Source organism: Adiantum capillus-veneris, chromosome 24 (assembly GCF_014529385.1).
Source record: "Adiantum capillus-veneris isolate H3 chromosome 24, ASM1452938v2, whole genome shotgun sequence".
In the NCBI taxonomy this organism is placed as follows: Eukaryota; Viridiplantae; Streptophyta; class Polypodiopsida; order Polypodiales; family Pteridaceae; genus Adiantum; species Adiantum capillus-veneris.
In genome coordinates, this window is record NC_140954.1 from 1,598,326 (window position 1) to 1,625,243 (window position 26,918).

A 26,918-nucleotide genomic window follows, 5' to 3' on the forward strand; every position below is an offset into this window, starting at 1 on the left:
ATCAAGAGATGGTTGAAGGAAGGAACAAACCTTTCTGGAGGTCTACTTGCTCTTGTAGATCTTCGGGGAATAGGTTGAGGCTCCTCATTTGGTTGACGTTGTTGCACATTGTCACCGTTTGCAGTCCTTGAGTCTTCACCGTCCTCAAGCTCCATGTACTCATCACCTATTTCTTTTGTTTGTTTTCTTTCCAAGTAATCTTTGTACATATTTTGTTCGTTAAAAATTACATCCCTACTCCTTAAGATTTTACCATCTTCAGGATTCCATAGGCGATACCCAAAGTCTCCTTCTCCATAGCCAATGAAGAAACACTTTTTGGACTTTGCATCTAGCTTTGATCTTAGGCTTCTATCTATGTGCATGAAAGCCTCACACCCAAACACTTTGAGAAATGCATAATTCACCGGTTTACCTGTCCATGCCTCTTCTGGAACAATGCCGTTGAGGGTGACCGATTGATTAAGTACACAGACGTACTTACAGCTTCCGCCCAAAGCTCAAGCGGTAGGCCTGCATGTAGCCGCATGCTTCGTGCTCGTTCCATGATTGTCCTGTTCATCCTTTCCGAAATCCCATTTTGTTGAGGTGTCCTTGGGGTTGTCCTTTGCCTCCGAATGCCATTGCTAGCACAAAAGCTTTGAAAAGCTTGGCTGCAATATTCGCCTCCATTGTCGGATCTAAGGCATTTAACCTTGGTACCTGTTTCATTTTCCACAAAGGCTTTCCACCTTTGAAATATGGAAAATACATCGGATTTATTCTTCATGACATAAACCCATGTTTTTCTAGTCGCATCGTCTATGAATGTTACATAGTACAATGAGCCACCAAGTGATGGTGTACTTGCAGGACCCCAAACATCAGAATGAACCAACTCAAGTTTTTTATTTTTTCTTTCATTTCCTGATTTTTGAAATTTTACCCTCTTTTGTTTACCATAAACACAATCTTCACAGAACTCTAAGTCCACTTCTTTCAAACCTGGTAGAAGCTTCTTTGTTTGAAGGATTTGCATTCCTTTGGCACTCATATGCCCAAGTCGGTAGTGCCACACCGCACTGTCAACTTCTGTAGTTGCTGCACAAGCTGAAGGTTGCGTGCTAACAGTACACAAGTAAAGTGTACCGACTTTTTCACCCTTGGCAACCACCAAAGATCCCTTTGAGATCTTCCACCGTTTGTTTCCGAATGGAATGTTGTGACCTTCATCGTCCAATTGTCCTGTAGAGATAAAATTTTTGCGAAGAGAAGGAACATGCCTAACATCTTTAAGCTTCCATTCATTTCCGTTAGTAGTTTTGACAGAAACTGTACCTTTGCCGACAATCTCACAAGCTTCATCATCTCCCAAGTATACATACCCAAAATTACCTTTGGTGTAGTTTTGGAAATGTTGCTTGTGTGGTGTCGCATGGAATGAAGCCCTGGAATCTACTATCCAGGAATTAGACACATTGTCTAATGAGAGAATTAGAGCATCTTGCTCTACTTTACCTGCCACATTGGCCTCCGATGTTGGCTTGTTGTCTTGAGACTCTGTCTCCTTCTTCTTCTTGGACCAGCAATCCTTCTTGACGTGGCCCTTCTTGCCGCAGTTCCAACATTCAAGAACTGACTTTGTGTGTGACTTGCTCCGCCTTGAGCGATCACGACCCTTTTGGTTTTTGAACCTCTCCTTAAGCCTTCCTCTTGTTTCCACTGATAGTGCAGCACTTGATGATTCTCCTGTGCTTCTCCTTCGCATTTCCTCGCTTAGGAGAACACCCACAACATCATCAAACTTAAGAGTATTTGTGCCAGAGATAGAATTACTTACAGCCATCACAAGGTTGTCCCAACTATCCGGTAGAGATGATAGTATAAGGAGAGCTCGCACTTTGTCATCAAAATTGATTTTCACTGATCAAAGTTGACTTATGTTTGTGTTAAAGTCATTTAGGTGTTCTGCAACGGAACCATTCTCTGCCATCTTTAGATTGAACAAGCGCTTCATAAGAAATACCTTATTGGATGTCGATGGTTTCTCGTAGAAGTCGTCAAGTGACTTCATGAAGTCCTCCGTGGTATTCATCTCCGAAACATTGAAGGCCACCGTTGATGCCAAGCTTAACCGGATTGTTCCTAGTGCCTTTCGATCAAGGACAATCCATGCTTCATCTGCCATTGTTGCGGGCTTCTTCGCAAGACCGCCTAGTGGCAAATAGAGGTCCTTCTGGTAGAGATAGTTTTCAATCTGCATCTTCCAATGTTGGTAGTTTTTTCGTTGAACTTCTCAATCTTGAGCTTCCCTTCCTCCGCCATAACTCCCACTCAATTCAAGGAATCCTTTCCTTGAGATAATTTAGCTACGAGCAAACCTTGCTCTGATACCAGTTGTTAGGAAATAAGACGTAGCTAAATAGATAATTGAGTAGATTACTTAATGGAGAGAGACAGATTTATATACACGAGATTATAGAGTAGAGAGAGAGAGAGAGAGTACACACGATATACGTGGTTCACCCAATGTGGGCTACGTCCACGGGAAAGCAGCCACTCAATGGCTTTAGTACTTCAAAAGAAGAAGTAGTTTACAAAGGGATTATACCCTTAATGGAGCTCCCGCCTTGCTTCACTCCACCACCTCACACTCACCTTGTTGCATCAACTTCACACTATATGAAATGTGTGTAGAAATGGCCTCCTTTTATAGGCCAAAAGGGCTGCCCTCTCTTATGAGAGAGAGCCATGTGTAGCCGCCCTTGTGCGAATAAGTCCAAATCGGACCCTCCAATCCACCCATGTGTGGCCGCCCTTGAGAAGACAAGTCCGCTTTTGAATTCGGCCACCGGCCATTGAATTCAACCACCGGCCACCGGCCATTGACTTCCGACCACCGGCCATCGGCCATTGACTACCGGCCACCGGCCAACCGACCGGTTGTTTTCGGACCACTTTCCGGCCGCCGTCCGGCCATAATATTCCGGCGAAAAAGAATATTCCAGTGAAAAAAAAAGTCTCGGGGGCGGCCTTTAAAGTTACCCCTGATTCTTGTTCGTGAAAATTTTGGTTTCCGGTGAGTGATTTTCCTTCACGCACGATGGCTTCTCCTCATAATGGGGGCCTTACAAATGTGTGCTTTTACCACAGAAAATTACAAGGGTAAATCAGGCTCCATACTTAACATGGATCAGAGGCAATTTGGCCTCTTTCTACTCGAGATATAAAGACAAAGAGAGTCGCTCCTCTGGCCACCCATTACTTCAAGTAGAGGACGGCACTTTTAGCTCACACACTGATTTTATAGAGCCATTCTTGCACTCCCTCCCACTACTAAGAGATGCCATCCCCGAGGAGGAAAGGAAGGTATCATGCAAAAATCTCTCTCCCCCCTCCCCCCCCCCCCCGCCACCCTACAAGGCTTGGAGAGCCTAGAAAGACACAACCAAGAAGAGTACTCTCAACCTACAGTTGCACAATGAGATGCAATTTTATGCACGCTAGTTGGGGATCCTATCTTTCAAGATGAGGACCTCACACAAATATAGATAGAGCATAGATGGTCATGCATGCTACAAGTCCTACATGACCACAAAGAAGAAAAGGTCTATTTACAAGGATGGACAGATAATCATTGCCCAGGGAATCGGCCATGAAAAACTTATTGTACCAGGTAAAAACAAAGAAGGGGAGTTATTCGACAATTTAGATAAGCGTATAAGTTAGGGTAGGCCCCAAATAGTTATCCCTTCTAAACTTATAAGAAGGGGGAGTGGGTATAAGTATCACTTGAGGGGTGAGAGAGAAAGGGGAAGAAAAAGCGGTAGAGACATATTGGAAGGAGATGAAAATATATTTTTCCTATGAAATCTATTACTAACAATAACATAAATCTCATTTGCATATACAGATAGATATTTTTATGAATATATAAAATGCTTCCATTGCTAGAAAAATTCTTGTAATCTCCATCTAAGTGATCAATAGGAAGTTAGTCTTTCATATTAAAAGACCTAAACCCATTTCACATTAATCAATCAAGTTTACCCATACTCACATGCTACCATCATAGATTACATAACGAGTAATTCTTCTTTTTTGTTCTCTCATATGTTGTTAGGGTTGTTTAAGTATCAGGTATAAGGGGAATCTCAATATATTGACATAAACTATGCTACAAAAAACACAAAAGAGATACTAGACCACACATTTAGGCATAGCGTGTTTTCAAAGAGCCATCCAAAGCACTATATGTAAGATAGGGGTCTAATAAATTTTTTTGATGTAACTCTCATAAGCATAAGGAGGGGGTTGATAATGTAAATCAGGGTTTTCTAAGACTCTCCGCTCGCAAGTGACATGCCTTTTTCTATAAAGATTGGTTCCCTCGAGCATCATTGATGGCTAGCCCATGGACTAGCGGTTTGGGGCCTATGGGACACACACTAGCCAAGCGGCAAAGATACATATTATAGTCTAGAGTTACAAGGGATCATTATCGCCACAAAGTAGACGATTAGAGCATGCGATGGAGGGGAGGGACATCATATTATCAACAAACACACTAAAATATGGAGAGAAGTGTACCTTGAGTGGAGGGTTACCAGTGGGAGTCAGCATACCGAAGGACTACACATTTGTAAGCGCATTTTGAGAACCCCATTTTTGCACATATTGTACATATGAGAGTGATATGAAATGATATAAAAGGTTGTGGGACTTCTTTTGTTGGTCTTTTTAGGTTGCTGTAGCAAGCACATACATGTGCAAGGCAAGGTGTCAGCTAGTTGGTTACTTTATATTCCCAAATATGTGTTTTTGAGGTGCTTCTTGTATATAAGTAAAATTTAAATTATAAGGGAGTGGGCGGCCTATATTATGGCTAGGTTTCTCAGGTTTCTACTTGTTGGGTCTCCCTCGTGCTTTCTCATTCCAACTTTTTTCCTGGACTAGTCTTCTCTATGCGTATTCGCTCTACGGTAGCCTTCTCTTCATGCTAATTTTGCATATAGTTGCATGAAATTTTGAATTTATTCATTATCAACACTTTTGTTGGAGAGATTGTAGAGGTAGTTTCAAGATTTAAATCACCCCTTTTGGACTTGTGATCTAGAAGATATGCTATGTTTCCCACAATATATAGGATATGGTAGCATGCAAGTAATTTGGTGTAGACAAAGTTGTGCAAAGCCTACATGTTTTGTTGGGTATGTACAACTTGAAATTGTGGTTTAAAAGAGGAGATTGATGAAGGCAAAATCTCCCTTCCTCAAGTAAATTGGTTGGCGTGTGTCGTAATTCTATGTCTTTACATGTGCTCCCTAGTTTCTATGGTCTTTTGGGTGGAGGTTTGTCAGTAAATACCTAGATGATCATTGGTATTTGGTGTTGTGGGTTGTTGAAAGTTCTTTTGATGTGTTCTTGGTGTTGAGTTGATGTGTTGATCACTCTTGGGGAGACATTGTTGTAGAGGTGTCCCAGCTTTTGTTTGCCTAACAAAGTTAGAGCACTTCGAGAGGGTCTAGTGGATTGGGAATACTTTTTTTGGTGAGAGCTCCAGGGACACCTTAGAGTAGTGTATCAGGACCTAGAGGCTAGAGACATATGGATTCGTATATAGCTCACACATGATATGATCATTTACATGCCCTTATGTTACCTCTTATGCCAGCACAAAGGAGAGTCCACATGAGGAGGAGGTGATGAGAACATCACTATATGCATGTCTGTGAAATGTGATATGTATTACGCTACATTATGAGAGGTCTTCCTTGTAGGGGGCTTCAACACCCACACACAAATCCGAGGCTGCAAAGATGCTAAGCCTGCAGAGCCAGCATATGTGGGGATAATTTGCACATCAAAGGACTAAGGTCCAAACATGTCCCACTATGGAGATTACTTACTAGAGCTAGGATCATGTAAGAGTCTTAGTATTTGTAATGGGATGACACAGTAGCCTAATTCATGGGGACTAGAAGAGTCTTAGTATTTGTAATGGGATGACACAATAGCCTAATTCATTGGGATTGGCATGCTTCCCACATGGCCCCATCGGTAGCGATTATCCACTATGGAGATTACTTACTAGAGCTAGGATCATGTAAGAGTCTTAGTATTTGTAATGGGATGACACAATGGCCTAATTCATGGGGACTGACATGCTTCCCACATGGAGGAAATATACAGACAAGAGGCACAATGGTGGATTATCTTATAGGTTCATTAGAGGCATCACACATACTAACCTCATTCTCTATTACCCCATGTCCCATTGGTATCGACTATACACACTTGACTTTCTCACTGGGTGGCACACAATGACACCAACACCTCATACATCAAGCACACACACTACCATCTACTTCACACATGACATGACTATCATATACACTAGAAACTTACATGATGGACTTCTACTCATGGACCCATTGGCACCTACGGTCACCACACAAGTGGCCTTAATGCTCCATATACCTGCAATGCATACCTTCCACCATTGAGGCCATTCTAGGGAGCCTACTAGATCTATTACTATGCCCATAACAAATGCTATGACAATGAGTGTAGAGCCCTACACTCATGCCTCTGCATACAAAGAGCTTTGGGATTATCATAAAGAGGGGGGAAGGAAAGAGATGGGGACACTCACCCATAACAAATGCTATGACAATGAGTATAGAGCCCTACACTCATGCCTCCGCCTACAAAGAGTTTTGGGGATTATCATAGAGAGGGGGGAAGGAAAGAGATGGGGACACTCACCCACTATCGGAGGACTTTTGCAAAGACACAAGCGCTGGAGATATATCACTTGTTCTTGAATAGAGATAGCTCCATTTGATGGAGGAGATTTAGGGAGCCATGGACCACAACACCCATCACTAACCTACATACTTGGCACACATATGCTGAGGGATTGTACCATGTTCCCGAGTGGCCACCCATACTCAAGGAGACACCTCAAAAACATTTAGTGTATAACGTGCGTTCACAAGAACATATTTTTAATTCATGGAACTTGGCATACGTTCATGTATGACATGGGGCATTTCTACATAAAATGAGCAACTGTTTGGAAGAGTTCGATGCCCAAGAGGTATGTCAGAGGCCATTGCTAACACTATAGGTGTTAAGCAAGGTGCCCATTCTCTCACGCATTGTTTGGATTATACATAGATGAGTAGCCAACTCCATTCACGTGGTGGAGGCGACAAATTCAATTTGGTAGTACTCTAGTCCATATTACCTTGTATCATCTTATATTGACTTCCAACTCTTCAGGAGGATTGCAAAAACATCTATATGTGGTAAATGAATTTTGTAAACAAGGTCATGATATTTCACACCTTGAGACAAGGCAGGAGCTAGACTACATTCACTCTACAAGTGGTCATGTGGAGGCGGTCACTTCATATGTATACCTTGAGGTCTCGGCCACCACATTGGTTCATTATGGGATCAATAGCTAAGGCTAGGCTGATATGTGGATATGTTACATCGCTATGTTAGAGAGGCAATGCCACCAAACACTTTTTGACACTCTAGTCACACCCACATTGATGTACAGAGCTGTCGTATGGGCACCAAGCCTAGCCACAATTTTGGTGGACACAGAGAATGACCACACTTTGGCGGACAGATAGAATCAAATTTGTGCTTCTACTCTGTAGATAGCCTTCACATGTAGCCCTCTTGAACATATATATCACGAGTGCTCCCAACATATCTCAAGTGTATAAGATACTTAGCAACGAACACAGCTAACTACTCAAAATTCCCAGTTTTGCTTATTCCAAGTTTACATATATAATCCACAGATGTTCAATTTGAAGTATTTTGAAAAGCTTGAATGATCATGGAATTCAGTGGTGTTATCATCATAGTGCTTTAAAACCTTCTATGCAAAAATCCTTTGAACAGCCTCACCTTCCAGGTTAGCTGATAGCTAGGCCCTGACATTGACTAAACTTGAACAATGCCTCCTCCTCCATAAATTTTTTTGAGAAAAAAAACTTTAAATCTGGTCTCCCTAGATGTTTTCAGTTATTCTTGCAAGATGAGCCAATCTTGGCGTCTCAAAACATTCACAAGATAGGGTACAGCTTAATATTGAGTTGCAAGGATTGTTACCACCTCTACCTCTTACTGATAGTACTCACCATAAAAGGCATGAACCATTTTATGACAGATCTACAGTTTTCATGGAATGCAAAAGTCTTCACTGAACAGTTTCAATCACTATGCAACTTCAGTAAAAGCTCTCCTCCACATGCTTCGAATTACAGCTTCTGTGGGTGCATTGTATGTGCATCCATTTCCATAATTAACAAGGAGTGTTCAAGACCCTCTTCTACTCCCGTAGCTCCTCAAATTTGCAGGTTTCTCATGTGCTACACCGATCATCTTTCGTTGACAACAAAGATTTTGTCATGATGAATGAACAATAAGTGTATTGTGCACTCTGAATCCTTTTGCCTTACAAAAAGATTGGAAGAAAGTCTGTGGCTGATAACTAATTCAACCTCCTCCTTGAGACCTCCTTATTAGAAGGCGAAGAGATGGAAAGCCTAGAGCAACTGTCTGCCAGAACCAGCCTTTGGAATTTGCAGGATCCACTTTCCTTGCCAGTAGCCAAGCATACAAACCCTCTCCGAGATGGGCGATGCATGCAAGTACGAAAACTGCCTGAACCACCTTCTGACTTCTAAATATAAACAGTGCAACTCGTCTAATCCACTCAAAGATGCCCATGTAAGGAGGGGGCAAGAATGCGCAGCAAAACGTTAGAATCATGCCTCCAATAATAGCTATCCAAATAAAAAGCTCCGGTGATCTCAACTCTTTGATCTGCTTCATTCTCCAAAATTCCAGAGTGCGTTGTAACCCCTCCTTTGGCCCTACATATGGCACATAGCCTAGCTGTTGTCTTGCCTTCAAAATAGAAAAATTATGTGTGATGCCAACCTGCAACAAACAATATGTAACACTTGATGTTCCTCTCTCTAGACAAAACCCTCAGTATGCTGTAACTTTCACAGCGATTTACAAACACCTAAATTCATGCAGCATTCGTAACCCAAAGCTCCAGAAAGATATTCAGTTTCAAAAACTCTTCAATTCAACCATTAAGTCAAAAAAAGGTGTATGACATGAGATAGGAAGCGTTTTCTGCATGACACACCTAACTAGTCACTCATTGCTTGCAAGAATGATGGCATAATGATGCAAGCCGAATATCCACAATAGGTTTGAGTGGGAAACATGCAAGGAATGTTAACAACAAATGACAAGTCATTTGAATCATCGCTGACTATGTCAGTTTAAGGCATTTAACCATAACAACGGCTAGTTTTGGTCTGTGGCTAGCAGAAAGAGCAGACATAAGGAATAGACATCAAGCTCCTTTCAGCCACAAGAAATATGGCCTCACCCCAGTACCTTAGGGGCTAGCAGCACATGGATCATGCCTTTATCACAAGGGTTGGCACCCGTAGCACCAGCCCACACTTGCCTCATCCACATGGGCTCAATGTGCCACGTGGAGATGCTACTACAACATGAAGCCAAGCCATAGACTAGGAGAGCCTAGGGGATTATGTTCCATGAGCCTGTTTGCAGGAACTACATTTCCAGACATTTCCCTTAATTAAGGTAGAACCCCTACCTAATCCTCTTTGCAGAAATAATTTAAAAAGGGGCAGTCGGCCAACCGACGGCGGTAGTAAGTCGCCCAAATTAGTAGTATGGGTATTGGTGGTCATGTACCAGCCAGACTCATGAGGCATGATGTGTGCGAGCATGCCCATGTCTTAGCTGGTGTGACACTTCGTGCAGGTCCAACTAAGATACTTGGCACAGTCAATTTCCAGTGAGTTCCTAACAGATTTACTCAGGTCAGATAACCCCTCAAATCTGGTATAAAAGGATCCTTTGGGATATCATTTTCCACAAGACACAAGGAAGAACCTCAAGCGAGGGGCACTCTCTCTCCTTCATCTCTGGCATTAGCAGCCCAACCCCTTGGTAGCATTTGAGGAGGAGATAATCGGCCTATCACAGCCAGCACAAGTGTGTTGGTAGCCTGCTATCAGATCCGATTGCAACCATCCACACCACCCTAAGCAGCCCATCAATAGGGGAAGACCATCCCTGATCAGCCTACTGTTGAGATCGTTCTCTCAGCCAAACCTCTTACAGCATCAGTGTTTATACTGACGCTGGACAGCCCTCTGATCTGCAAGCCTGTAGCCCTTCTTCTATCCAGCCGGCAGCATCAAAATCAGCCCCTTGAGTCTGCATCCTGGCAGCAGGCCATCAGCCCCGGGTAGGAGGAGCTTTCAAGGAGTCCATCAAGCAAGCCATTTTGGCACACAAGAATGAGACGGATAGTGCCCTCGTCATCCTTAATAGGGCCCTATCGGAGGAGATCATGGCTCTAGAGGCAGATTGTACCTCTCTCCAAAGCAAGGAGGAGGCACGAGAGAAGAAATCGACAAACTAGAGGAAGAGTTGAAGGACATGCGTTCCCAGGCCAAGCTTCATAGCAGAAGAGTTGAATACTAAAGATCGCCCTTGATACACCACAGGCTTATTACTGCCAATTAACACTTTGCATAAAAGATAAATACTAATCTTTGGTAGCATAGTAGATGTGTAGAGATATGTTTAAATTTTAACTTGAAAGACTAAGAGAGACAGATTAGAGAGATAGAGAGAGAAGATTGAAAGTTACACAGCGTTGACCGGAACGGCCGGGCCCCTTAATAAGAAAATGTTTATTCCTCCAGAATAACAACTGTATAGGCCATGTGTGGGAGCGTGTAAGAACTCCTAGATCCTTCGATTCTTGACCAACTGGTGAAAAATTTCCATGCAGCTAAGCAGTTGAGCTTTAAACAACCCGTCCTCTTCTTGAAGAGTTGTAGAAACTTTTTCTATGCCATGTGGGGAAGATCCCTCTTCAATATTCTGGTCTCTCTTTTCTGCCATAATGACATGCTTTGTGTTGCTTTCACCCACAACCATCCATGTTGCACTTTTTGAAGAAAAAGTAAATGTCCCGTCAATGGAACCATATAACCAGCCTATACATAATAGAGGCGGTACCATTTCAATTACCTGTTAATTTTTACACAAAAGGATTGAGAAAAAGAGAGAACACATATACGTCCAACAACTAGAATGTCATTGCGCACGAAAACCGACACCCTGTAGGCCCCAAAGACTAGTGCCCCTTTCGGTATTTCTTTATTCAATTGAAAACAAACAATCCAAACACTTAAACCAAACGCAAACGATCCAAACACTGAGACCAAACGCCCACCACGCTGTCCAAATTTGTCAAGGGCTGAAGTTGCAGGTTTTCGACCAGATTTCGGTAACATAACGTCCCCGAAATCTCTGTTGGTCGAAAGTACAAGTCTAGAACGGATTCCCTTGCTTTCCGGTAAGCTGTAGGTAAATTTCAGCACGCTGAAATTTCCTGTTTTGGACGCCGACAGGTGCCTAAACTCCTGTATAGCCACCCCAACGCTTCTCCGAAGCTTCCTAGGTGTTCTCTTGCACTTTAGGTGCAAAACCCGAAACCTGCAAATAAACGCAGCAAGCTGAAATTCCCTGTTTTGGATCTCCCGCACGCAATGGGAGACTTCCCCTTTGATTTGCTTTGATTTGGACGAGTTTTCACACAAGAAAACTCTCCTGTTTCACAAATTGTCGCAATGGAACAGTGCGTACATGTGGGGGATTAGTAATTAGCTAATCTGGTACCTGTTCAGAAGGCTCTTGCCTTGGCAAACGCACATAAAACCCACAAGACTGTACATAGTCATTTGAGGAGCCCAACTAGTGGGGCATTCCCATATGTGTAAGGGAGAGAGAAATGCACGAGAGGGAGAAGACGAACTTTGCAGTAACACTGTGAGCTTGAAAATCCACTCACAAAACTGAAAAATCAGTCCCCACTCTCATATTTGGGCGTCCCCAAACTAGGAGAGAGCTTCTGAAACACGTTGTTCTCCTACTGACATGTGTCCAATATGCCCCTTATGCTTCAATTTCCTAACCCCTTCCAACTTATGAAGTTGTCAGTGACTTGCCGCGTAGCCCAAATTCCATTTAGGCGCACACATGCTTCCATACTCATCAGAATTCAGTGCTAACTGGCCTCACCTCTCGCCGACTAACTGACCTAGATTCCCGATGTGAGAAACCCTTATGGTTGTAGTTGTTTCACACTGGCCATGCAATGTCCACTTGCACCTTTTCAAGGGTTTTGGGGAAAACAAATATATAAAAATATGTGATACGTATTTTAGATAAGGCAACAAGAAAAATACACCTCCTACTTGAAATACTGCAAGCAACCTCGCTTGCATGCCAACAATACATGTTGATATTACATATACTCTATGATGGGAATGAAAAATATACATGCTTCTGGAAATGTAGCGTTGGACGATTAAATAATCTCACCGACCTAGCTACCACACATATATCCAACATAGAAGTCTTCTGGTGTGCTCTCAAGTACAAACTTCTCCATTCGAATTCTATGCGGAAAGAGTAGATAACAATTGCTTAACTACTGCTTTGAGCATCATGAATCATGCTCTCATATTGCCCATAGAGTTACATCCAGTCACTGTGCCTTTCATTCAAAAGGCTTCAAGATAGAGTTGCAATAACTCAGGTGAATCAACCAATTCAGATTCTTCCATCCATTTGGCATCCAATGATGGATAGCTCTTGAACTTCACCAAGTAGCGTCTTGCAATCTTTCCTCTAACCTTCCTTTCCTCATGTACCAATATTTGTTCAGGAACAAGAATCTCATCCAATTCTTTCACTTCGGGCTGTTCCTCATCAAGCATATTCTTTGGCACATCACCAACAAAGGGCCTTAGAAGCCTCACATGAAAAGCATTATGTACTTCTAGCCTTCTGGTAGCTTTAGCCTGTAAGCTACATCGCTTATCTTATCCGAAATGTAAAAAGGACCATAGTATCACATATTGAGCTTTGGAAACAAACGTTCCTTGCCTTTTCTTCTCCTTAACGTGGCCTTTTCAAAGCGCAAAAGTACCCAAATATCAAGTGAAAATACGGTGACAATCAATAACTTTCTTTTGCTTAGCTTGAGTTTTCTCAAGAGCTATCTTTATCTTCTTGTATGTTTCATCCATATCTTGCACATACTTGTCTGCCTCAGATATCTTGTCCTTAGTCTGCAAAATAGGTGGGGCTTTTTTCCCTCCTTCCACTATCTCAAATGGTGCCTTGCTTGCTGATGCATGCACGGTGTTATTGTAAGCATATTCAACCAATGGTAGATGGTGTTCCCAAGTTGCCTTGTGCTCTGACACATAACATTTGAGCAGATCTAGGATAGTAGAAATTGCCTCTTCTGACTGTCCATCAATTTGCGGATAAAATGAAGATGAGAACTTTAAGAGTAGTGTGTAATGTGCAGCGGAAGTGATTGATGGTGTATGCTCAGGATGAGTGACCACTGCGTATTCAATGTTCCTTTTACTTAAGGGGAAAGAGAGCCCCCTTAACTTAATGAGAGATTGTGCAATGGACCAAAACAAGAGAGGACGGAAACTGTGAGAGGAAGAGCTATGAGTGAAAGAGAGAAGATCCACACCAAATGGGGTCCCAAACCCCCCTCCAAGGGCCCCCTCTCTATTGCTAGAGAGGTATTTGCTTTAGATTGCACAAAGTCTAGTACAATGTTTCAAAATGCTAAGATGCTTGATGACGACGAGGCTAATGGGCTAAAATCTGAAAACACTAGTGATGCCTTAGGGCTGAAAACTAAATCGCTGAACTTAGGCTGAAATTTACACTTGATGTGCTGACGACGACGACGACGGCGATGCTTGGTAGAGGTGCTCATATGACGAGGCTATGGCTGAATGCAAAAGCGCTAAGAATGCCGATGACGATGGGCTGAATATGGCGAGGATCTGCTACGGAGTATGGGCGTGTGAGGCTAAGGATGAAAAACGCTGGACTGCTGGGTACTAAAACCCTAAAGCCAACCTGTAGACGCCTATTTATGCAACCCTTGGGGCACCAACATCAGGCAGAGGAGCAGAGCAAAAGTGCCTCTCAAGTACCCAGCAGTCCAACGTTTTTGCAGTCCTGCAGCAGCATTTTCAGTCAGTGAAAATGCCATCAGCCTTAGCCTCACAGAACCCACATTCGTACTCCACAGCAGATCCTCGCCGGCCCATTGTCATCGGCATCATTAGCGCTTTTGCATTCAGCCATAGCCTCGCCGTACAAGCACCTCTACCAAACATCTCCATCACCGTCGCCATCATTGTCGTTGTCGTCACTGCAAGTGCAGATTTCACCCTAAGTTCAGCGACTCAGTTTTCAACCCTCAGCCATCACTAGCGTTTTCAGATTTCAGCCCATTAGCCTCGTCATCGTCGTCAAGCATCTCAGCATTTAGAACCATTACACCGGAATTTGTGCAACCTAAAGCAAATACCTCTCTAGCAATAGAGAAAGGGGCCCTTGGAGGGGGGTTTGGGACCCCAACTAGTGTCAATCTTCTCTCTCTCTCTCTCTCTCTCTCTCTCTCTCTCTCTCTCTATATATATATATATATATATATATATATATATATATATATATATATATATATATATATATATATATATATATATATATATAGATATATATAACTCACAACACTTTCTCTCACAGTTTTCCATTCTCTCTTGTTTTGGTCCATTGCACAATCTCTAATTAAGTTAAGGGGGGCTCTCTCTCCTCTTCAGTAAAAGGAACATTGAGTACGCACTGAGCACTCATCCTGAGCATACACCATCATTCACTTCCGTTGCACATTACATAGTGCCCATGTTCTCAAACAATGCTTTCTAGAAAAGACTCGTCATATGTCACTAACAATTGACTAAGGCATTCCATGATACTAGATATTGTTCATAAATATCTCAACCATGTGCTATGGCTATATCTCCTTTCTGACAAAAATGAAATGAGCCTGCTTATTGAACCTGCAAATGATAGTCCAAATCCATCATTACTTGTTTGCGTTCTTGGAAGATCAAAGATAAAGTCCATGGCTATGCTTTCCCATGGCCTATTAGAAATCGGCAATGATTGCAACAGTCTTGGTTGCTTTGGCTTGCCAAATTTCACCTTCTGAAATCTTACAAATGTGTCAATATCCTGGCGTAAGGTTGGCCAATAAAAGAATGCCTCAATTGCTTTCACTATCGCATCAATTCCACGATGCCCATCATATGGTGGAGCATGACCTTTGGCCGTAACTGTTTAGCAACGTATAACTTTCCATGCATCATAAGAAAGTCACTCTTACGCGTATAGTATTCATGATGTTGCCTATCAACAAGTTGACCATAAATTCTTGCAAAATCTCGATCTTCAGCATAGTGTGTCTTCATTTCGTCTAATTCACAATGGTACGGAATTGACAAAATTTGGGGCTTTCGCGACAACGAATCAGCAGCCACATTCTTTTTGCCTTCTACATCTACATGCACAGACAAGATGTTTGCCCATCGCATGTGTTTCTCCGGTAACTTCGTTTGTATAAGAAAGTATCGCAAGGTTTGATAATCTGTTTGGACAACAAAATCAGCCCCTAGCAAATGGTGTTTCCAACTAGTGAGATTGTGAACTACTGCCAACAATTATTTCTTCGGCCTTCAAGAGAATTCGGCTTAAACCTCCTATAATCAAAACATAAGCCTGGATGTCATGTACGGATTTCAAATCTGGCCATGACTTGATTGCTTCCATTTTAGTAGGATCCATACGTACCCCATCCTTTGAAACAATGTGCCCAAGAAAGTGAATGTCTTCCAAAAAGACTTCACTCTTCTTTGCATTAATTAGTAGCTTATTCCTGCGTAGCTCATTGAAAATTGTGGTTAAATGATCCCTATGCTTCTTTTAGACTTTGAAAAGGCAATCATGTCATCAAAGAATGTACCCCCACGAAGTTTCTATGTGTTCTAAATATTATGTCCATCATTCTATTGAACGTGGCAGGAGCATTTGTGAGACAGAATGGCATGACAAGAAACTCATAAAGATCAAATGTTGTCCTGAAAGCAGTCTTACGGACATCTTCTGGCCTAATGTGTATCTGATAATACCCACTCTTTAGATGTGTCTTATCTTTATCTAAAGTAGACAAATCAGATACAACTTCATGTACTTCTGCAAAGATCAAGTACATAGAAAGATGATTCTTTATTACATATGAAATAGAAGAAGCACAAACAACTGGAATAGACTCGCCTTTAAGCTTTACATCAAGGAAATGAGTCTTTTCTTTGTGTACAAGGGTAATTTTTTTGTTGTAAGTATCCACCATAGCATCCAACTTGTAACACCATGGGATACCCAATTACAAATCACAACCCTCAAGTGGCATAATGTGAAAATGGGAGTAACAAGCTTTGAATGACCTGGACAGGCCAAACTTGCTTCACCCATCATACCTATCTCCTCTGCACGAAAGCGCAACTTAGATGCTAATTCTGGTGATATGAAATTTGCGCGGGCTCCAAGATCAAGGAAAACCCAGGAAAACCAATATTGCTTGGCTCTTAACTTTGCCCCAAGCTTTGCATAATTCCATGGCATTTGTGTTTGGCCGATCACCAACCAAATCTGGGATAAGTCCTACACTGGGCTTTGGCTTCTTCCCTTTATGCTCTCACTTGTCATTCTTTTTTTTTTTTACTTCCTTTGTGGGCATTCATTTGCAAAATGTCTCTCTTGTTCACAAATGAAGCATTTCTTGGCCTCTCTCAAAGCTTTCCTTTCATCAAAAGATTTGTCACAAAAATCCCTTTTCTATCCTTGTCCTCGCCCAAAAGAAGGTTTAAATTGCTTCATGGACGCATCAACTACATCAGTGGAGGGTTTCTTTGTGGGAGGCACATAAGGCTTTGTTGCAATATTGCTCTTAAATGAAAACTGTTTGCCTTGGGGCCCTCTCTTGTTGCCATTAAATCCATCTGAATTTCCTTTCAACAAATAATTGGCCATTGTTCCATCCTCAATCAACTACGCCATATTCATGACATTTGTCTTTGTACACTAGTCCCTAATTCCATTGGGCAATCCACAACAGTACTTCTCAATCTGTACTGATAATGGCACAAACCTATAGGAGCTTACTAGACACAGTGTGCCTAGAACTGCTCCTCTTCACGGTTCGCAGAGTTTTCCACATTCAACTCGTGCCATGTTGTCATCACATCCACTTCAAAAGTGTTTGTAACCTATGCAAGTGCAAACAGTTGCTTGAATTGGACCCATGTTGTACGTGCTTGACCTTGATTTCCATAGTGCGGTCCACCATTGAAGCACATTTCCTGTGGCACCCTTGCATATCTTCAAAGACTCTATGAGGTTTCCTCCCACATAAGCTACATCAAACTGTTGTACGAAGGTCAAAGCCTTCAATTGGTGCTTTGTTCCCTTAAAGTTTCAAACTTCACTGCCTGCGCACCTTCCTTGTAATCCTTAGGTTGACTCAACGGAGTCAAATTGTCATAAACACGTGCTCATAAAAGTGGTGCTCCAAAATTGACCATTCTGACACTTGCATGACCTGCTTTAACTGTCATATCTACCTTTTCGGCATATGGTTGTGAAAACCCAGCCATACGAAATTGTGTTCCAGGAATTCGAAAATGACCATAGGTACCCTGAAAACTTGGTTGGACACCTATGTTCCCATACATAGGTTAAACATGCATGTTTGCCTTGTCCCAAACACATTTCTTGACATATAACCCTGCAAGCCTATGGAAGGTCCAGCCGTAGCTTGAAACACTGAACCACCTCCAAAATAGCGGGGTATGAAGTAGGTAATGGAAGGATCCGATGCATAGTCTACTCATTGCTCCCTTGACCATTCACAAACGGTTTCAATCCTGGTAAAGCAAATTGCTTTGGATCAATAGACACCACTGGTTCCTCAATCACATAGGCTTTCTTTCGAGCATCAAGAGACCCTTCTGCATGGGAAATCTCCCTTCCTTGCAACGGCTCATACATGCCCTATGTCGGAGCTTGTAAGCCCTATGTAGGAGCCTATAAGAACTCCTAGATCCTTCAATTCTTGACCAGCTCTACTGAAAAACTTCCATGTAGCTAAGTAGCTGAGCTTTAAACAACCTGTCCTCTTCTTGAAGAGTTGTAGGAACTTTCTCTGTGCCATGGTAGGAAGATCCCTCTTCAATTATCTCGTCTCTCTTCTCTGGTATAATGACATGCTTTGTGTTGCTTTCACCCGCAACAATCCACGCTGCACTTTTTGAAGAAAAAGTGGCCATCCCGTTGATGGAACCATATGACCGGCCTCTACATAGTAGAGGGCGGTACTATTTCAATTAACTGTTAATTTTCACACAAAGGATTGAGAAGAAGAGAGAACACAAATGCGTCCAGCAACTAGGATGTCACTGACTGACATCCTGTCGGCCCCAAAGACTGGCACCCTTTCGGTATCTTCAATTAAAACAAACCACCCAGACACTTAGACCAAACTCCCACCAAGCGGTCCAAACCTGTCAAGGGCTGAAATTGCAGGTTTACGACCCAATTTCGGCAATGTAACGGCTCCAAAATCTTTGTAGGTCAAAAGAACAAGAACGGATTCCATTGCATTTTAGAAGCTTTCCGGTGAGCTGTAGGTAGGTTTCAGCACACTGAAATCTCCTGTTTTGGTCACTGACATGTGCCCGAACTCCTGTATAGCCACCCCAAGGCTTCCCCGAAGCTTCCCCGGTGTTATCTTGCAGTTTAGGTGCGAAACCCTAAACCTGCAAATAAACACAGCAAGCTGAAATTCCCTGTTTTGGATCGTTTTGAGCCGAGCAAACACGTCTATGCGTGTCTCAGGAGCTCCCACACGCAATGGGACACTTCCCCTTTGATTCGATGAGTTTTCACATGAAAAAACTCATTGATTTCGCAATCTTTCGCGATGCAACTGTGCGTACATGTTTGGAATTGCAATTAGCTAATCCGGTTCCTGTTCAGAAGGCTCTTGCCTTGGCAAACGTGCATAAAACCCACAAGACTATACATAGTCATCTGAGGAGCCCAACTAGTGGGACATTACCATATGTGTAAGGGGGAGAGAGACACACGAGAGTGGAATCATTGCACTACATGAGACAAGGGAGAAGATGTCACAAAGTGATGACGTGGCGGACAGCAGAAACCCTAATTTCTGCCAGAAACCCTAAAATTCCTGCAACCCTAATTTTTGCCAAAAACCCTAAATTCCGGAAATCGCGGAGGCGGATTATTAAAAAAAAAATTTAAAAAATTTGGAAAATGATGAGCGACGCAAATTTTGCTTTTGCTTTTTTTTTTATAAAAAAGAGAAAAGACTCTCTAAGAGAGCGAGAGAACTGATGCTTTTGATTTTAAAAGCTTTTGGGGCTCTGCTTTTGGGCATCCCTTGTAACCTTTAAATTAGTGGTGAGGGCCTCACTTCTCAGAGCATATGGACGCAGAGTCTGAGAGTGAAACCCTAACCGCTCTCTTGTACTTTGATGATTGATTAATATAAAAAGAAAAACCGAAAGGGGCGCCAGTCTTTGGGGCCAATATCTCTAGGCACGGAACTCCGCCAGGCCAGTGCAAATCTATTGTGATCTGTGAATTGTTTTGAAGTGGTTATTTGGTGCTGTCGCGGTTGATTCTTGACTTGGAGTGTCCAAGTCTGTTACAGTGGTATCAGAGCACGGCCGATTTCTCTTCTACAGGAAATCCGATCCCCGAATTTTTTTCCACGACACCTATGCCTTCAAGCAATGACCAGTTGACTCCCTCTGCATCTGGAGATGCGGGCTGGGATCACAACGAAGATTCAGGCAGAGAGTATGGCCCGCCTTGGCCTACTTAGGCGGAGCGGCGAGAGATAGAGCGTCGCCAGTTGATCAGCGATGCAACAAAGATGATGCTCAATTTTTCCAAGGACCCGAAGATGGCAAAATATATGAACCAGACCTCTTTGAAAGAGGTACAGATGGAGTGGCAGAGAACCACAACACCACTCCCGAAACCCGCTCTCAAGAAACCTTCTGCCTCCAAGAAATATACGGAGAAGGAACTGGAGAACGTGGTTGATGCACGGATTGCTCAGCTTTTTGACACGCAAAAGAAAGCCAAAAAGCACGGCAAAAAGCAGAAGAAAGGCACTGACTTCCCGGGATATTTGGGTCGTCGCTCGACATTTGACAAGGCAAAGAAATTGAAGAAGCGCGTCAAGTTTGAAGACCTACCCAGTTCTTCTTCTTCTTCTTCTGACAGTTCTTCTAGCTCCTCAGATTCGACCGAAGAATACAGAAAAGGTAAAAAGCGAAGCAAGAAGCAACGCTTTGGAAAGGACAAGAGAAAGGCAAAGAAGGCTAAATCTCGCCCAGAGACTGACAGTTCTACTGAGGACTCGTCTACAGACAGCTCAGATTCCGATGACGGAAAGTTTTATGCGAAGAAGAAGAATTTTTACAAAGCCAACCAGTATGCCTTTCTCGAAGATAAAAAGAAAGTCCGAGAGTTTAAGGAAAGTGGCCACTCGATCAAGTTTCATACTTTTCAGGATACTCAGATGCTTCGAAGGCTTTGTCTTTTATACAACAGTTTGACATCGCTTTCGCGGGAGGACGCTATTCAGAGCACTCCAAGATTCGGAGAGCTGTCTCTTACTTTAAGGTGAATGCTTGTACTTGGTGGTCCACGCTTCTTTTAAACAAGACTGTGCCAGTTACATGGCTGAAATTCAAGAGGCTTTTTATTTCTTCTTGGTTGACTCAAGAGTTTGAGCGAGATATACGAGCTGCTTGGAACCATCTCCGGATGACCAAGAGCGATACAGTGAATTCTTATTGTGAAAGATTCTGGAGCTCTTTTCTACCCGCCTCTTCATTCAAGAAGATCTCGTTCAGAGAACAGATTGAGCGGTTTACATTGGGTCTACCTACAGAGATCCGAAATCATTGCTTGGAACAGAAGTCGGCTTCTATTCAGGAGTTGATGAGTCATGCGAAGCGGGGCTTTGCCATTCACTCTGGCAGTTTGACCTACCCCACAGATAAGGCCATGACACAACGAGCCGAACAGACTTCAGGGAATGAAAATAGAAAGAAAAAGAGCAAGCCAGAGAAAAAGGATGCACAACCCAAGCTTACTCCTGAGGAGAGAGCTCGCTTCATCAGAGAGGGGAAGTGCTTTGGATGCGGGAAACATGGACATATTTCCGCGAAGTGCCCTGATAAGGCACAGAAAGAACAGAGTGATAAAGACGACGACAGGTCACCGCGGCATTGCTACCACCATGAAAGGGGTAGAGAGATATTTCTTTTGGCGGAGACTCAAGAAGGATGTGGAAGAGTTTGTGCACAGTTGCTTGGTATGCCAGAAGGTCAAGTTTGACAGGCATAAGGCACAGGGATTGTTACAGCCTTTACCCATACCCACCCGCCCCTGGGAAAATATTGAAATGGAGTTCATTTTTTTTTATCTCTTGAGAATACAGAATGATCACGATGATTTTCTGATTACATGGCACGCCTGAGACGATTGTCTCCGACAGAGACCCCAGATTTATGAGTTTGTTTTGGAAGGCAATTTGGGAGAACATTGGCACGCGGTTGCAGTTCTCGTCATCGTTCCACTTGTAGACTGACGGGAATCTGAGATTGCCAATTCAGTGATTTTAGATTTATTGAAGTCTTGTATCTCGCATCAGAAGACTCAATGGGAAAAGAACTTACCTTTGGTGGAATTTGCCTACAATAACACGATACACTCTTCAACGGGGAAGATGCCATGTGAGATTGTTGAAACTGCTGCGAAGGTTCCATCCTTCCTGAGCACGAAAGATTAGAAATTTGAAGCGGATGAATATTCGCGAGATTTGGATACGGCTTTTGCCAAGGTTCGCGAGACTTTGCAGGAGTCTCAAGAACGACAGAAAAAGGCAGCGGATCGCCATCGTCGCGACTGGAAACTGAAGGAGGATGATTGGGTGCTCTTACTTTTGAGAAGGCATGCCTAAGAAAGAAACAGGGAAAGGAGAGGCTTTTTCCAAAGCTTAGTATGTGATACTACGGACCTTTCCAGATTACTGACAAGATAAATGATGTCTCCTTCCGATTGAAACTGCCAGATACTTGGAGGATTCACAATGCATTGCATGTGAGTCTCTTGAACCCTGTTAAGGGTGATGTGCCTGATGATGGGGAGCCTGATGAGCAACCCAAAGTGGAAGAAAACGAGGAGATCCTTGTTCCTGAACAGATTTTGGCACATAATGATACGAAGAAAGGTAAAGTCCGAAGGCCGTTCTTGGTTAAGTTCAAGAACTATCCTGCATTGGATGCGAAGTGGATGGAGGAGCAGGATCTAGCAGATACTCCTCAGATTGTGAAACTTTACCTCGATGCTTTTGGTTTAGCATAGTCTACTCCAAACGGAACCCAGAAACTCAGCTTGGCCGAAGATCTGGTGCAGTGGGATGCACAAGAGGGGAGTTACTCCGCTCCTTTGTCAACAGATGCCTCGATTTTGATACTAAAGTCACTGATGTCTCTTTGAGCTTCAGGGATACTGAGAGCTGACAGTATTTTGTTGGATGACTTTATGAAATGGAATTCCTAATTATGATACTGATTTGTTCTTGACTTCTTGTGAGTGCAGGAACTGGTAGACGAAATGACTGCAGCATTTTGGTCTACTTGATCTCGAATAGACATGGTTGCAATAGGGGTTAGTCAATCGGACATCGATGAGGTAACAGGGGACGCCCTTTTTCGGGCTTCCCGTCCCCACTTGCCGTCCCGCTCTCTTTTTTACACTAAAAATCCATTTCAGCCCCGTCCCCCGTCCCCTGTTCCCCCGTCCCGGAATGCGTCCCTTGTAACTATGCCCGATTGGACCTAGATGTGATTGCTAGCTACATTGCCGATAAATCATGGTCTAAGATCCGAATGAATGTTGAATGTCATGTGATGTCCTGTGATGTCGTGTGATGTGACTGTCGATTTTGTACATGTGCTAGATGTGTGTTCCTAGTACGAAGGTACTAACAGTCAGTGTCTGCTAAGACAATTTATGGCTTTTGTCGGTTTTGCAGGCGTAATCGCGGTCGATTACAATGCTTTCAAGAGGGGGGTATGTCACAAAGTGATGACGTGGCGGACAGCAAAAACCCTAATTTCTGCCAGAAACCCTAAAATTCCTGCAAACCCTATTTTTTGCCAAAAACCCTAAATTCCGAAAATCGCGGAGGCGGATTATTAAAAAAAATAATTAAAAAATTTGGAAAATGATGAGCGACGCAAATTTTGCTTTTGCTTTTTTTTTTATAAAAAAGAGAAAAGACTCTCTAAGAGAGAGAGAGAACTGATGCTTTTGATTTTAAAAGCTTTTGGGGCTCTGCTTTTGGGCATCCCTTGTAACCTTTAAATTAGTGGTGAGGGCCTCACTTCTCAGAGCATCTGGACGCAGAGTCTGAGTTGAAACCCTAACCGCTCTCTTGTACTTTGATGATTGATTAATATAAAAAGAAATACCGAAAGGGGCGCCAGTCTTTGGGGCCAATATCTGTAGGCACGGAACTCCGCCGGGCCAGTGCAAATCTATTGTGATCTGTGAATTGTTTTGAAGTGGTTATTTGGTGCTGTCGCGGTTGATTCTTGACTTGGAGTGTCCAAGTCTGTTACAGAAGACAAGCTTTTCATTAAAGCTGTGAACCTGAAAATCCACTCACAAAACTGAAAATCAGCCCCCACTCTCATATTTGGGCATCCCCAAGTTGGGAGAGAGCTTCTAGAGTGTGTGTTGACCACCACATTGTTCTCCTACTAGCATGTGTCCACTATGCCCCTTAGGGTTCAATTTCCTAACCTCTCCCAAATTATGAAGTTAACAGTAGCTTGCCACGTGGCCCAAGTTTTCTTTAGGTGCACACATGCTTCCATACTCATCAGGATTCAGTGCTAATTGGCCCCACCAGTCCCCGACTGACCGACCTAGATTCCCAATGTAAGAAACCCATTTGGCTGCAACCGTTTCACATTGGCCATGTGTCACCTGACACATCTAACCCAATGTGTACGTGGACAAACTACTTCATGACAAGGGTTCAATTCAGTTCAGTCAGTCTAGAATAGGAAGTGTAGTGGCACTTTTGTGAATCTGTTCGCAGACCGTACATGTCCAGACACTTAGATTAGATGCATATCCTCTGGTTGCACATAGCATGATCATCAGGTTACAGTCACAACCCATAATAGGCATTTTTACAATGCATAGACCTATTTTCCCTATTTTTGACATTTTTCACTTATTATTTTTAAGTGACTTTTGTTGGGAACTGGGTAGGGCAAATTGCCTAAGCCAATATATAAGAGAACCCAGCGCTAGCACTTTCTGGCAGAAGAGGCAACAGGAACCAAGGTTCAACAGGCATCTTCTCAGCAAGACCACCCCCCCCCCCCCTCCCCCCCTCCCCTGCGTGTCAACCTCGTGTTTTCAGCCTACAGACAGCCCAGCGTTTAAGCATGCAATTCAGCCCTTGGCGTTTTTGCATTGCAGATCAGGAAATCCACAGCCAGGCACAGCAGATCCACATCAAGACACAACAGACTCCCTAGCGTTAGCAGAATTCCACAACAGAGCCCAAATCAGCCCTAGCGTTTTTGCATCAGCCGGACACCTCAGCATTTTTGTAGATCTTCGCGACAGAATCAGCCCATAGACAAGCGTTTTCAGTTTTCAACAGTCAGCTACGGCAGAAGAGGTCCACCTCGCAGATCTCACCTTCCCGCAACAGATCCTTGCCGCACGGTAAGATCCAGCGTAGTTTACAGCTTCAACACGGAAATGCAGATTTCAGCATCTGTGTTTTCAGCGCGTCGTCGTCGCATCGTCATCATTGACATCATCACCGACATAGAGTCAGAATTCAGCAGATAAAGATTTGCAAATTTCAACCATTAGTATTTTCAGATTTCAGCCCGTCTCATCGTCGTCCTCATCATCGTTGACATCGTCCGCAAGTCCAAGCATTGTAGAGATTTGTGCAATCAATAGTAGACCCCTCTTCCATAGAGAGTGGGGCCTTCGGAGGAGGGTTTGACAACATTCTGGTATCGTATTCTTCTCTCTCTATCTCTTAGTCTCAATACTTTCATTCACAGTGTTCACCACTATGTTTGTGTCCATTGCACTCTCACTAAAGGAACAAAAGGCTCTCCCTTCCGTAAGCAAAAGAAAACCTTGAGCACAGTTCGGATCACTCATTTTGAGCAAAGTTCAATTCTCATTTCCGCTGCACCTAATGTCACCAGGAGGTGTATTTTTCCTGTTGCCTTCCGTAAATAAGTATTAGATATATTTATTTTATTTTTACTTGTTTGTCCCAAAACCCTTGAAAAGGTGCAAGTGGACATTGCATGGCCAGTGTGAAATGGCTGCAACCAAATGGGTTTCTCACATCGGGGAATTAGGTCGGTCAGATAGGGACTGCCCAAGCCAGTTAGCACTGAATTCTGATGAGTATGGAAGCTCGTGTGCACCAAACTGGAATTTGGGCCACTCGTCAAGTCACTGCAACTTTATAAGTTGAAAGGGGCCAGTAAATTAACCCACATTGTAGATCTTGGTCAAATGGTAGTCTTCAATGATGGTCAGGAGACCGATAGGGACGCCAAGGAAGCATCTCCTAAAATTTAGGGAACTGCTATTTTTGACCGGAAAATGTGTTCGCGTCATTAGCTCTGGAAAGACAAGGGGAACATTTTATTGCTCTGTTGCCGAGTCAACTGACGCACTAGTTGAGATATTTTTAGCAGGGAAAGCCCAAACTCGAAAACTGGGCGACGTGTCAGCCTGTGAGTGAGAGATTCTGCCACTCTGGGAGGCAAAAACGAGCTGCATATCAACAAAGGGGGCGCCATTTTCAGCCTCAGGTGGATTGTAGCAGGTACAGAAGCTATGGAATGCTTACCTTGCCCTCTATGCACAGTATGGTGACGGGAGTGATGCCCCGCACGCTACATACTGCTCTCTTTCTCCCCTACGTACAGTATGTTATGCCCCACTAGTGGGCTTCTCATTTGACCTATGTACAGTTCTGGGGGTTTATGCGCGTTTGCCAAGGCAAGAGCCTTCTGAACAGGAACCAGATTAGCTAGTTGCTAATCCCCCACAGGTACGCACAGTTCCATCACGAAAGATTGCGAGTTTGGAGAGCTTCCAGATATCGAGGGAATCCGTCCTAGACAGGTGTTTTTGACCTACAGGGGTTTTTGCGCCGTTATGCTGTCGAAATCCGATCGAAAACCTGCGTTTTCAGCCCTCGCCAGGTTTGGACAGCTTTGTGAAAGCTTGTGCTAAGTGGTCGGATCGTCTACCTTAATTTGAATAAAGAAATACCGAAAGGGGCGCCAGTCTTTGGGGCCTACAGGGTGTCAGTCTCGTGTGCGCAGTGACATTCTAGTCGTTGGACGCAACTGTGTTCTCTTCCCTTCTCAGTGCTCTGTGTAAAGTTAACAGGTAATTGAAATAGTACCGCCCTCTACGTTGTACGGGCCGGTTATATGGTTCCATCGACGGGATAGTCACTTTTTCTTCAAAAAGTGCAGCGTGGATTGTTGTGGGTGAAAGCAACACAGAGCTTGTGGATATGGCAGAGAAGAGAGACCAAGTACCTGAAGAGGGATCTTCCTCACATGGCACAGAGAAAATTCCTTCAACTCTTCAAGAAGAGGACAGGTTGTTTAGAACTCAACTGCGTTGTTGCATGGACATGTTTCAGCAGTTGGTTAACAACCCAAGGATGCAGAAATTCTTACACGCTCCGACACAGGGTTTTCAGCCTCCTACACAGG

General features: G+C 43.3%; 1 protein-coding gene across 2 annotated transcripts in view; it reads right to left on the minus strand.

Moving 5' to 3' along the window:
* Positions 1-8,077: 8,077 nt before the first annotated feature.
* Positions 8,078-26,918, minus strand: part of LOC147425823 (uncharacterized) — a 66,778-nt gene continuing 47,937 nt past the window's right edge. Inside the window, exons 5-6 of one of the 2 annotated variants that reach the window (XR_015186115.1) lie at positions 10,718-11,103; positions 8,809-8,949 (exon numbers count right to left, since the gene is read on the minus strand). Coding sequence is in view for 1 of the 2 variants with exons in the window: in XM_086497947.1 (XP_086354073.1) it covers positions 8,503-8,949 (447 nt within the window). In the remaining variant the exon portion in view is untranslated. Of the gene's footprint in view, positions 8,950-10,717; positions 11,104-26,918 lie in introns of both variants that reach the window. The other variant, XM_086497947.1, reaches the window with a different exon arrangement.